General features: G+C 57.5%; 1 protein-coding gene across 1 annotated transcript; it reads left to right on the forward strand.

Annotated features, from left to right (window-relative positions):
• Positions 1 to 1,372: 1,372 nt before the first annotated feature.
• On the forward strand, positions 1,373 to 9,927 carry BESB_066000 (DEAD/DEAH box helicase domain-containing protein; the record flags this gene model as incomplete). Its single annotated transcript, XM_029364993.1, has 13 exons — positions 1,373 to 1,744; positions 2,232 to 2,368; positions 2,849 to 3,020; positions 3,331 to 3,430; positions 3,836 to 4,019; positions 4,122 to 4,377; positions 5,014 to 5,126; positions 5,486 to 5,534; positions 5,882 to 6,353; positions 6,826 to 7,178; positions 7,512 to 7,563; positions 7,879 to 7,987; positions 8,295 to 9,927. The coding sequence occupies 13 exons, from the start codon at positions 1,373 to 1,375 to the stop codon at positions 9,925 to 9,927; spliced, it is 4,002 nt and encodes a 1,333-aa protein (XP_029218576.1).
• Positions 9,928 to 11,636: the final 1,709 nt, after the last annotated feature.

Here is an 11,636-nt window from a genome sequence, read left to right on the forward strand (position 1 = left end):
TGCAGAGCCAGCTTCCCACCTACACCGTTGTGCCGCTGAAATACAAGGAATATCCTTCAAGTCACTTCACTGGTATACATGACAAGCATCTGATACCGTTGCAACATGTCGAGCGACCTTCCTGCTGCGACTACTGCACAGGGGACCTCATGCCGCCAAACGCGCAGAATAGCACGCCGTATTTTCCGCGTGAGAGGACCTCAGGAACCGCCCTGCTGTGCCAGTTGGCAAGCTTGACACTACAGATGAGCCGTGTTGTGGCTGCCGGTGTTCGAGGCTCTCCGCAGACTCGGCACATGTTTCTTTGCGATTGCATGCAATATACAGGCTCGGCGAGCTTGTGCCGGGCGGCCAAATTCTGAGGTTGCTTCGAACGATCAGAAGTCCACTCGGAAACTCTCCGTCTCGATAAAATACAACCTTTCCTCCTGAACCACTAGGATATTTCGGTGATCGACATTTCCCATGCCAACCGTGGAAACGGATGTCTAACACCGGCCCGCCGCCTCTTGCGTGCCAGTTGCTGACTGCTTGCAGAATCTTCAGTACAGCTTCCCTTGTCCTACTTGCCTCTATTCTCTTTCGTTTTTCGCAGTCTTTCGGAACAGCTGTGCTTTCGGAGTTCGTTTGAGTCTCGAAGCCTCTCGTACTCCGCGTGCAGCATGTTGACGGATAGCAGCGGGAAAGGCGGGCGATCGGGCTGTAGATGCAGGTCTGGACTGCCGTCTTACGGTTCCTTGTAGAAACGAACTATATGCGTATTTCAAGCGTGTCCCGTGTCTATCGCATTCGCGAACTACCGGAAGAATTGTTTTCTCAGCCTGCAGGCACCGTGCTCACTCCGCTGTCCGCCGTTGCCCGGCACGCACCGCCGAAGAATCGATGGAACTATTTGCGCTGCGAGTCTGATGCCCATGCAAGTAAATAGCTGCCGGCCTTCGATCTCATCTCGTTCAGGTGAGCGAGCACCTCCCCTGCATTTGACTAGTAATGCAAAGGGAAGTCACGTTGCCTCTGCCTTTGAGTGACTGTAATCGGGAGCCGCCTGCCCTCTCGGCCTGGCGAAAAGCATGCTCGCGTTCCCTTTCAAGCAGCCCTTGCTCAGGGCGCCGACCAATGTCCGTTGATTTCTTCGAGAGTCCCAGAGTGAAGAGCAAGCCACTCGTCTTGCGCTCTTTTATCCCCTCTTCTGAACCCAAACACCGCTCGCACGAAACACACCAACCTTCGCGCTGCTACCTTCATCTCTTGGCTGATGTATTCGGCTCCTGCTTCCATCTAGTCTCCTGTACCTGAAGAGACGGTTCAGAGGGGTCTGCGCGGGCTCGCTCTGTCCCAATCCTTGTTTGTCTTCAACCCTCTGGAGGAAAAAATGGAGAACTTCTTTTTGGCGAAGGGCGAGGAGGTGGAACCGGCGCCCAACCGGCCTAAGCTGCCCTTGCCCGGCGACTTCGCGCCTTCGAACGACCGACCCGCGGCCGCGCCTGAGGCCGCGGATGAAGAAGACGATCCGCTAGACGCGTACATGAGCAAAATCTCCGAGCAAATTCAGGTGGAAGATGAAGCGATTCGTCAGCGGCAGGAACGCGAAGCCGAGGAAAGGGCAGCAGCCTTAGGCGAGGCGCAGCCTGAAACTGCGTGTCGCGGGAGCGACGGAGACGCTGCGAAAACTAGGGAAAGATTCTTTGATGACGAAGACTCTTTGGCAGACAGCTACGCCTACGTGTTGGATCAAAGGCAGAAGGTATGTGGCCTCTACACGCGTCAGATGCGACGGCGAAAAACAGAGAAAGCGAGAGAGCAGAACAAAACGCGAAAAGCGGAGGCAGAGAAATGGGAAGCATTTTCAGCGGCTTCACTCGATGTTTGGGTACTGCGCACGCAACGGACACCAACACCAAACAAATCTATCGACCTCAGACGAGCACGTATGAGGTGTATTTACACGGAACCACGCCCGCGGACAGAACGCTATTCTGCTCACAGCTTGTCTGCCTCTCCGGTACCACGTTTCCGCGCTGCTTCATCTGTACGACAACTCAGTGTTGTCCCCTGTCGCGTCGTCTCTGTCTCTCTTCGTTTTTTTTTCCTCATCGCGGTTTGCGCTTCGGGGCTTTCTTCCGTGGCGCGTCGGTTGCTCCAGTTTACGGGCCTGTGCTCACCGCCGCTCCCCGCCCTCTCCAGGATTAGGTTTTGTCTCAATTCTCTTCTCTTTTCGTTTCTTTGTGAAGGAGGCGGAGGCGCAGGCTGCTGCACTGTCAAAGGCGCGCCGGAAGAAGACCCGAGGAGGCGATTCCGACGACGAATTGCACCGAGAAGAAGAAGACGTTCGCGGAGCGAAACAGCTTGCGTCTGTCGATCATAGCATGTACGCCTTTTCTCTTCTCCCTGCTTCTCGTGTTTATCTCTTTCCTTTTCTTGCGCGCGGCCGCTTGCCAGAGTCGTCTATGGATTTTTTTCCAGGAGACGTTTCATGCCCGCTGTCTCTTGTTTGCTCGCACCTGTCAAGCTGATGCCTTCTTCCTGGACCCGTTTTGCAATCCTCCAACGGTCTCGCTGGCGCGTGATTGTGTTTGTTCGGTTGCTTTTTCGTGCTTCCGACTTCATTTTGAGCCTCTTCTCGCGAGTGATTCACCGACTGCCGTCGTGCATTCCTCTTTGTTCCCCCTTCTGTTGCCAGCGGCCGCCTGTTTCTTCTGGGAATTCCATTGCGTGTTTTTCATTCCTATGCTGTACGTTTCTGCCACTGCTTCGCTCCTCCACTTGCTGCGCGTTTCTGCCGTTTCCGCCTTTTTTCAGTTTTCCCCTTTTATTTCGCTTGGCGCATGTGCGGTGGCGTCCGTTCCAGGTACGAGTATCCAGCGTTTCAGCGCGATATCTACGTGGAGGCTGCCGATATCTCCAGTCTGTCGCACGACGCGGCTGGCGAGCTTCGCCGCTCCTTGCAGATTAGCATCACTGGCCTCAATGCGCCGCGCCCCATTGCTTCCTTTCTACACCTCAAGGAGTGTCTATCGAAGGTAGGCGGAATCCGCGTCGCCTGAGCGAAGTTGAATTCGTTCGCTGGAGGCATTTTTTTGTCTTTTCGACAAGAAATAGCTGCGTGGTCCTGCCGCCCCGCGGCGCGCGTTCAACATACCGTTTACGACCAAGTGTGTGAACAATGCGCTCGCCTGTCCCTCGCTGCCGCGGTCGACACAGTCAACGGATGGCCGAAGGCGGAAGATGAATGCGTGCATGAGGCCGCAGCTCATGAGACACACTCTAGAATAGTCCCTCTCTTGGCCTGTTGTGAAGGACGAAGGCGTTTTGTTTTTTCCTGCGCGTTAGGCCCTCTTCACGGGCATCAACAAGCGCGGCTTCGTGCTGCCGACGCCGATTCAGTCCGCTGCGATTCCCTGCTTAATGAAAGGCAGAGATCTTCTCGGATGTGAGCCGCCCCACCGGATCATCGGGTGGCGTCTCTCACACTTTTTGGAAGAAATATCGAGAGCCGCGCTTTGCATTGCATCCGCGCTTTGCATTGCATCCGCGCCTTGCATTGCATCCGCGCCTTGCATTGCATCCGCGCCTTGCATTGCATCCGCGCCTTGCATTGCATCCGCGCCTTGCATTGCATCCGCGCCTTGCATTGCATCCGCGCCTTGCATTGCATCCGCGCCTTGCATTGCATCCGCGCCTGCATCTGGGGCGATTTGGCTGGCACGGCCGGCCGCGGGCGCCTGAGGTCTGTAGCTCTTCTTCTCGATTTACAAAGTAGGAGAAGGCGCGAGAGCATGCGTGCGCTGCTGCTGAACTCTTTGCGCCCTTTTCTGGCTTTTTTCTTTCTTCCCAGTGGCGGAGACTGGCAGCGGCAAGACGGCAGCGTACCTTATTCCGCTCCTCGCGCGTCTCCAGCACTTGAAGGAAGAAGAGCGGTGGCCGAAGCAGCACGTGCACTACGCGGACAGGCGACCGGAAAAAGTCGGCGGCTTGCTCCTCGCGGGAGGGCCCGCGGGCCTCGTCCTCTGCCCCACCAGGTGCGTCTGTGCGCCGCTCGATGAGCCCTGGAGGCCCCCCACCGCGGCGCTGACGGCTCCTCGGTTGACGGCTTCCAGTTATCGGTGCGTGTTTATTTTCAGGGAGCTGGCTGTGCAGATTGACGGCGAAGTGCATGCGCTGATCGCGAAGTCGAAGCAGGGCTCGGCTGCGCTGAGTCTGAAGCACGTGCTTCTCGCGGGCGGATTCGATAAGACCGAGCAGTACAAGGCACTGAAAGTCGGCGTGGACGTCGCCGTCTGCAACCCGGGGCGCCTGATTGACTTGGCGACCATGAAGGGCATGGAGGATGTGCTGAAGAAGGCCGTGATAGTCGTCGTCGACGAAGCAGACAAAATGGTAGAAATGAAAAAACGCGCGGAAGGGCTACGCAAACGACTCCGGAGGAGGCGGGGGAGGGGAGGGGGCGGGGGAAGGGGGGGGGGAGAAGATACTGAAGATGACTCCTGTTATGGGGCACAGACAACCAAGTTCACCGACCCAGCGCTTCCACTGGATTGCTTAGGACAGCGAAACGCGGTGGATTTCTCTATAACGGTCTCCGTGTTTCCTTGGACTCTGTAGATATTAGATCTGCTTATGAGTAGAAAATAGGGCGCATCCGGAGTAAGATAGACGACAGCGGCAAATCGACCGTGAAGGAGACGCTTGTTGCGAGTGGAAGAACACGCAGATAGATAGATATAACTTAGATAAAAATATAGATCGATATCGACAAATTTGTATAGATATGTAGATCTAGATAGGTAGATCTAGGATCCAGATAGGTAGATATAGATTTAGATATAGGTTGCGAAGGTGCATTCGAGTGCGCATGCACATGATGTCTTAGAGAGATATAGATAGACAGACAGATAGATAGATAGACCGCCCGAGAGGCGTGAGACGTGGGGGGAAGGAGAGAAGACGCGGAACCGGAATGTGAAACCAGGCTGCACAGCGACTGTTTAGGGCAACCTTGTGTGTTTGGTGCAGGTTCAGATGGGGTTCGAGAATCAGCTGCGGACTATCTTGAGCGCGGTCCGCCCCGATCGCATCACATGCATGTTCAGCGCGACCCTTCCGCACAGATGCGAAGCTATCAGCAAGTAAGGGCGGAACCGTGCGACCACCCGGCAAGGAATCCAGGCATGCGGGTCGGTCAACGCTTTCAGCAGGTCTGAATCTTTATTTCGCCGTTCTGTCTTTATCTGCGTCATCTGTATGTATACGAAAGCGCAAGGGGCTTGGAATGACGTGGCGCTCCTCAGCGTCGAGGGCTCCATGTGTCTATCTAGCCGCCTGCGAAGCCGTGCGTCGCGGCGTGGCTCAGATCTGCTCCCACGGATATCCGCGAATAAACAAAAAAACGATTCGTTGACATGCGCGCACGTAGGATAGACGCGGTTTCCTACTGTGAGGCGGCCAGGCTTCCTGTGACGGCTTTGAGTCTGATTTGTTTCTGTAGACACTTTCTACGGAGCCCCATCAAGATCACGATTGGCGAAGGCGGGCAGGTACGCGAGGTCGCCTCAGATGTTTTACTGAGGTGTTCGCTTCTGCGGCTTGAGGACGTACCCGACCGCTCGGCTTTTTCGCGTCTGTACTTCACGCCTCACGCGTCTTTTGAGGCGTGTTGCGCGGGAACACTCGCGAGGCTTTGCCGGCTTCTGGGCGGTAGTCTCGCGCGCCTGTCCTCTGCACGAGATGGGTTGGCCTGGGACGCCCGCTCGCAGGCTGTCCGTTTTCTTTTCGATTCAGACGCCCTCGCGTCGATGCCCGTCGCACTCCGGTTTCGTGGGCAGGCTCGCTCGTCACCCCACAGCCTCGGACGTTCTTGTTTTTTCGGCGTGGTCGTGCGCAGGCCGCGAAATCGGTGGAGCAGAACGTGATGGTCGTGCCGGATGAGCAGAAGAAGTATAACTGGCTCGCGTCGCACCTTCTGTCGCTGCTGGCGGCTTCGTCTGCTTCCAACTCGTCGTCGCTCAGCGCCCCGCTTCCGGCCGCGGCGTGCGACTCCGACCGCGGCAAGGTCGCCGTCGTCTTTTGCAATACGCAGCAGAGGTGCGAGGACTTGGCTTTCCTGCTCGAAGACGAGATCTCTGCGCAGATGAACGATATCGCGCGAGGCTCGCGCGCGCCCGCCAGCGCGGAGGGGTCATCCGACGGCTGGGACAAGGCACGCAAGCCGCGCGCGATGAAGGAGCTGACCGACAACGAGACTACCAAGGCAGCCGCGGCGCGTCTGCTGCAAATCGACTTCGGCGCCGCTGAGCCCGGCAAACGCGACGATCCAAACAAAGTCCTGCGAAGAAACGCGGAGCAAACCTTCAAATGTACGCAGACAGCGGCAGGCGCGGCGGGAGGCGGCGCGAGCTGAGAGACAGAGAATCAGAGAGAATGACGCGCAAATCTCAAAAAAGGAGAAAGCAAGTGCCTCAGAAAAGAATGATGAATCAAAGTTTAACCGCGAACGACCCGCGCAAGCGAGCTCGCCTCAACCTCTGCGTTAGCTGTCACCTAGAGGCGGCGAGTCGCGATTCAAAACAGATACAGATATCAGTGGAGACGAACCGTGAAGTGCTGCCTAGCTTTGATCTCGTTTTGTATGTTCCTTTAGTTCTCTCTAACCTGCGGTCGCGTCTGTCCTTGAGCCTCGCCTCTCACGCGTGATTTGACTCCACGCAACTGTGTCAGCGTCACTCGCGTCAGTGGCTGATGCCGAGTTCCGCGCCCACTTTGCGGAGTCGTTGCAGGTGGCTTCCGCGCACTGCATGCGAGGCTTCCTTTTTCGCGTTTTGTCTTCAGATGTCACGGTTGTCCACGGCGGCCTGAACCAGACAGAGCGCCTCTCTGCGATTCGGCGCCTCCATCAGCACATCTTGAAGCCTCCGCCGCCCCCAGTTTCGTCTCTGCCTCCCACAGCGCCTCGGGACCACCTGATCTCTCCCCTAGTTCTCGTGGCGACCGACGTTGCCGCTCGCGGCCTCGACTTCCCTGCAGGCTTGTCTCTCGTCGTGAGCTACGACGCGCCGCCTGAGGGCGAGGTGTACGTACACCGCATTGGCCGCGCCGGCAGGGCCGGGCGACGCGGGCGAGCTTTCGCGCTGCTCACCCGCACCGAGAAACGCGCGGCGGCGTTGCTTGTTGAGGCCATGGAGGTGAGAAAATAGCGCGAGTTCCAGTCGTGGGCTCTGGGGTCTGTTTTTTTTGCGGAAACCCGGTTCCTCAAGTCGCGCGATGCAGCACCGCTGTGCTGGAGGCTGTCTCTGGCGTCCTTGGCATCGCCATTTTGCGCTGAGGACACTCTGTCTCGTTTCCTTGGTAATGTGGCGTTTTCTTGCGTGGTCGTCGTTATGGAATGAAGTGTGCTGTCTCTGCGCGGGTGTGGTTTACCTCCCCCTGCGCTGAGGCACCTGCCTTCGTTCGTTCGCTGGAATGATTTCTTCCCTCTCTGCATGCATGTCTGGCTGGCTTCTTCATGTTTTCTCCAGGGCGTTAACCAAGAGGCCCCGCGCCACCTGCTTGACATCGCGATGGGCTACGGTAAGCAAACTCGCGCCCGAGATTCTTGAGTGTTTTTGCATCTCCTGAGCCGTAGATTTCTTTCTCCTGGATCCCTCATGGCGTCGTGTTGGATGGAGCTGATGATTTGTTTCGTGAACGTCTTTTTGGACAAAATTTTCGCAAAGATCTACATTCTTAAGCAAGAAGCTGATGCTGCTTTCGATTTTGTGCACGTTTTTCACTCTTCTCGTCCCTGCTTCGGGCTCCGCGTCTACATCGCTTTAGTGGCTCGTGTGTCGTTAGTATGCCGTCTCGCGTCAGGCACATTTGTTGTTTTTTTCTTTTTTCTTTCAGCTCCTTTCCGAACTGCCCGTTTGGCGGGTATGAAGATGGAGGAGCCTAAAGGCAAAGGGAAGAAGAAGAGGGACCATCGTCACAACGCAAATGCGGCCTTCGGCCTTGGGTAGGATTTTCAAACTTTTAGCATGGTCAGGTGCTTCTGCGATGCTGCTCTTGCCTACGATATCGAATCGGCTTTGCATGACTCAGCGTCGTCCTCCATCGGTTCGTTTTTGGCATCGTTTTTGAAGAGAGACGTTCCCCTTGTTTCTGTCTCTCTTGCAGCTTTTCAGTGCAACCCGTTTACGGCGCGTTTTTCTTCGCCTTTGGGGTGTTTTTGCCAGCCGTCCCCCTGTGGTGGGCGAACCCCGTCCCCTGGCGCTCTCCACAGGCCTGTGTCTTTAGGTTGTCTGTTCGTCTGTTTTCTTCAGCTACACCGGTTCTGCGTCTTCTGACGGGTCGGCCGCGAGCTCGGCGGCGCCGAGCGTCTATGCGAAGGCGGCGTCTGCTGCGGCGGCGGCGATTTTGCGCCAGAAGGAGCAGAATCTACAGGAGGCCTCAGCAGCGGCGCACCCGGGGTCCTCGCAGGGCGGCGGTGAGGCCGCGTCGTCGTCGGGCGCCGCTGCGCAGCCCTCGGCAGGCAAGCGCGGCCGCTGGGACTCGAGCGTCAAGGCACAGAGCGCCGACGGCCTCTTCACGCTGCAGCAGTTGCAGCCTGCCTCCGCGCCCACGTCGGCCTTTTCGCTCGCCTCCAGCACGGCGGACGAGGCGGGTGGGCGGAGCGGCGCGGGTGCGGGCGCCTCTGCGCATGTCGCGGGGAAGCAGGTGCGCGTCGTCGGCATCGACGACGAGCTCTCCTCGGATGAAGAAGCTCCAGCGTTGCCGCCTGCACAAGCGTCTGCAGCACGTCCCGGCCTGCTGAATCTGAGTAAGCGCGAGGAGAGGCGGCGGCAGTGGGCGGAGGAGAACGAGGCGCGGCGCGTGCAGCGGGAAAAAGAGGAGATGCTGAAGAAGCGCGGGCAGTCGCCGCCGCCGCCGAGAAAGGCCTTTTCAGAGCGCCGCGCCGCGCCTACCGGCGACAAGAATGGCGAACCAAGTCGGCGCGAAGACGAGGGAACCGGCAGCCGAGTGCCGGGCGGTGGCGGAGCGGAAAGCCCTGCGGCCCCACCCGCGTACATCTCTTCCTCGTTTTGGAGCACAAACAGCCTCCAGGGGTCCGCGGCTACCTCTCTTCCCTCCGGCCACGCAGCGGCGGGCGACGCCCCCCCGTCCTGGATGGCGCAGGCGTTGGGAAGCGTCGCTCCATTCAACGCGTCGACTTACGCGCCGCAGAACTCGGGTAGCCACGCCGCGCCGCACCAGGGCGCGCAAAGCCTCATGCAGCACATGCCTTACTGGGACCGAAACGGCGCAGCGGGCGCGCCGGCCAGCGGCGCGACCGCAGCAGGGTGGCACGGTGTACAGACACCGGGTGCGTTCGGGGCACCATCGCCGCCGGGCGCCTACACAGCGCCGTCGCATGCCTCGTTCGCCCCCCCGAGAACTACGACGGAGGCGCCAGGGATGCAGCGTCGGCAGCAGCTCTGGCAGCTGCGATTGCCCATGCGCGGCAGGCTGCGGCGCGCCGAAACCTCTGAGTGGGGTGGCGCGCTCGCAACGCGCGGGGGGAGATGGGCCTCGCGCGCCGACCGCCGGCGTTTCACCGTGCAACGGGAGCGCCGCTTCAGATTTTTCTCATGTCGGCTGCTGTGGGCCGCAGCGGTCGAAGGATGCCCATTGTGGCCGGTCTTGTTTGCCTTTGAAGGCGCTGTCTCGGCGGCACCACCGGTCTGCGCCGCGTTCCAGCGGGGTGCCGACGAGCTTTCTAAGACTTACCCGTGTTTCAGGCGACTTTACGCCTTCGACTTCGTGACGATTCGCGCATGGACATCCGGATCTCAGTTAGTTTCACACCGTCGCGGGGTTTTCGTTTTACTTTTCTGTCCCCGTGGATGCCTTTCGGTAACTTCTGCTCATAATCAACTGAGCTCTGTCCGTGCTGCGATTCACGTCGGCGCGCTCTGAAGGCTAGGTAGCCCGCCAGATACTCAAAGCGAAGCGCGTTCGATGTGTGGAGTGTACTCTGGCCGAAAGGGCGTGTTGCGAAGAGAAATTGCAATCCAACTCCCCACGCGCACCCCTCCGCCGGTCACTTCATCTTTTGACGCGTACAGAGCAAACACACACTGACAAGTTGTCTTAAAGAACCTACACATCAGCCATCTTCGTGCTGAGGGCATCTTTGTAGTCTTCACTCGAAGTCTGACAAAGCGTTTAGGGTATCAGACTCAGATGCTAGAAAACAGACTTCTTGCTAACCCGAGGGCACAGAACGAAAAAGGCAGGGAACTACTGCACAACGGCACATGATTGCAGACCAGGTGCGAACACGCCCCACGCAATTCGCAGACGAACGGAACTGCGGAAAGCGAATCTGGCCTCGCCTCACTTCGATGCTGGCTGCCTCTCGAGTCCGACGGCGAGAGCGGCGGCGCAAATAGGACATTCGCGAGAGCGAAATGTGCGTTATTGCGTTTTTGGAGATGCACACTCCCACTATATTGAGACCCAGGCTGGGTAGATCTCGACGCGGAACGATATCGGTGCTGTGTTCAGTATGTGCGCTGTTCCTTTCTGCTTTTTCTTTCGCTCTACATGTCTCTCTACGTGCGTGCCCCGTGTTGCTTGTGGTTATTCTACTGTTTATTCTAGGGCGGCATTACAGGTGAACTTATGGGTCTCGCTCGCACGCATATTGTCCTACACCACATGTTGTATTGTGGCGTGTTGCGCTTGTAGATTCTGGCTTCCTGACGGCTTTTTCGTGCGAATCTCGGAACAGAATCCTCGCCGCTGAACACCCACCCGCTCGCGCACGGTAACGGGGCCACAGAAGGGGACTCCGGTCTGAAAGGAACACTTCACTGAACCATTGTGTGGCGCGGCGCCTGGCCGCAACTGTCCTGTTTCATTGCTGTGTCTTCTTTCATGCTCTCGAGTCGTAGGGTTAAGAACAGCTGCCAGGAATCACTCCGAAGGAGCGCCGACGGCTCACCCACTTATCCCTTACGCGAGAGAAGGCACATGACAGAATGCAGGAATTCCACGACTATCTTTTTTCATTAATCACATGCATTTGGTAGGGGATTTTTCATCTTAGCATTTGGTAAGGATTTTTCGTCTTAACTAGTATACATTTCAGCTCGGGCGTGGCGTTCCTAAGATACTTAAGTTCTTTCGTGCCGCAAAGTCTGGGCAAAACGTTTGCCAGGAGACGCCGCAAAAACCACAGAAAATAAACCGCCGGCTACGAACCGCGAGCGAGCTCTAACCGCACACGTGGTGTGCCTCAGATTCACTCCCGAGGGAGTCTTTGAGAAACGATGTTCTGCTGCGCGACGACGGCCGCTACGCTTCTGCACACTTCACGTAGTCGTCGTGTATCAGACCCGCGGGAAGCGGTTGCGCAGAAATCACAGGTACCTTTGCTACCAGGCCCCAAAATAACTCTAGAAACACCATGGTGCGCAACCGTGACGTACACGAGGCTGCTTGCTTTCCGCGCCCCAATTTGCAGATACGAACTCTCGCGAAACAGCGTTGCCGTTTCAAGCGACGAAAGATCAGCGGACGGGGGGCGGGGGTTGTCGCGAATATCCCATACAGCGTGTCAGGCTTCGCTCCAAGACAATAGCCACTATTCTTTCGTGTTTTAGCGGAAAACTGAAATCCTC

The sequence above is a fragment of the Besnoitia besnoiti genome, chromosome VI (assembly GCF_002563875.1).
Source record: "Besnoitia besnoiti strain Bb-Ger1 chromosome VI, whole genome shotgun sequence".
Lineage (NCBI taxonomy): Eukaryota > Apicomplexa > Conoidasida > Eucoccidiorida > Sarcocystidae > Besnoitia > Besnoitia besnoiti.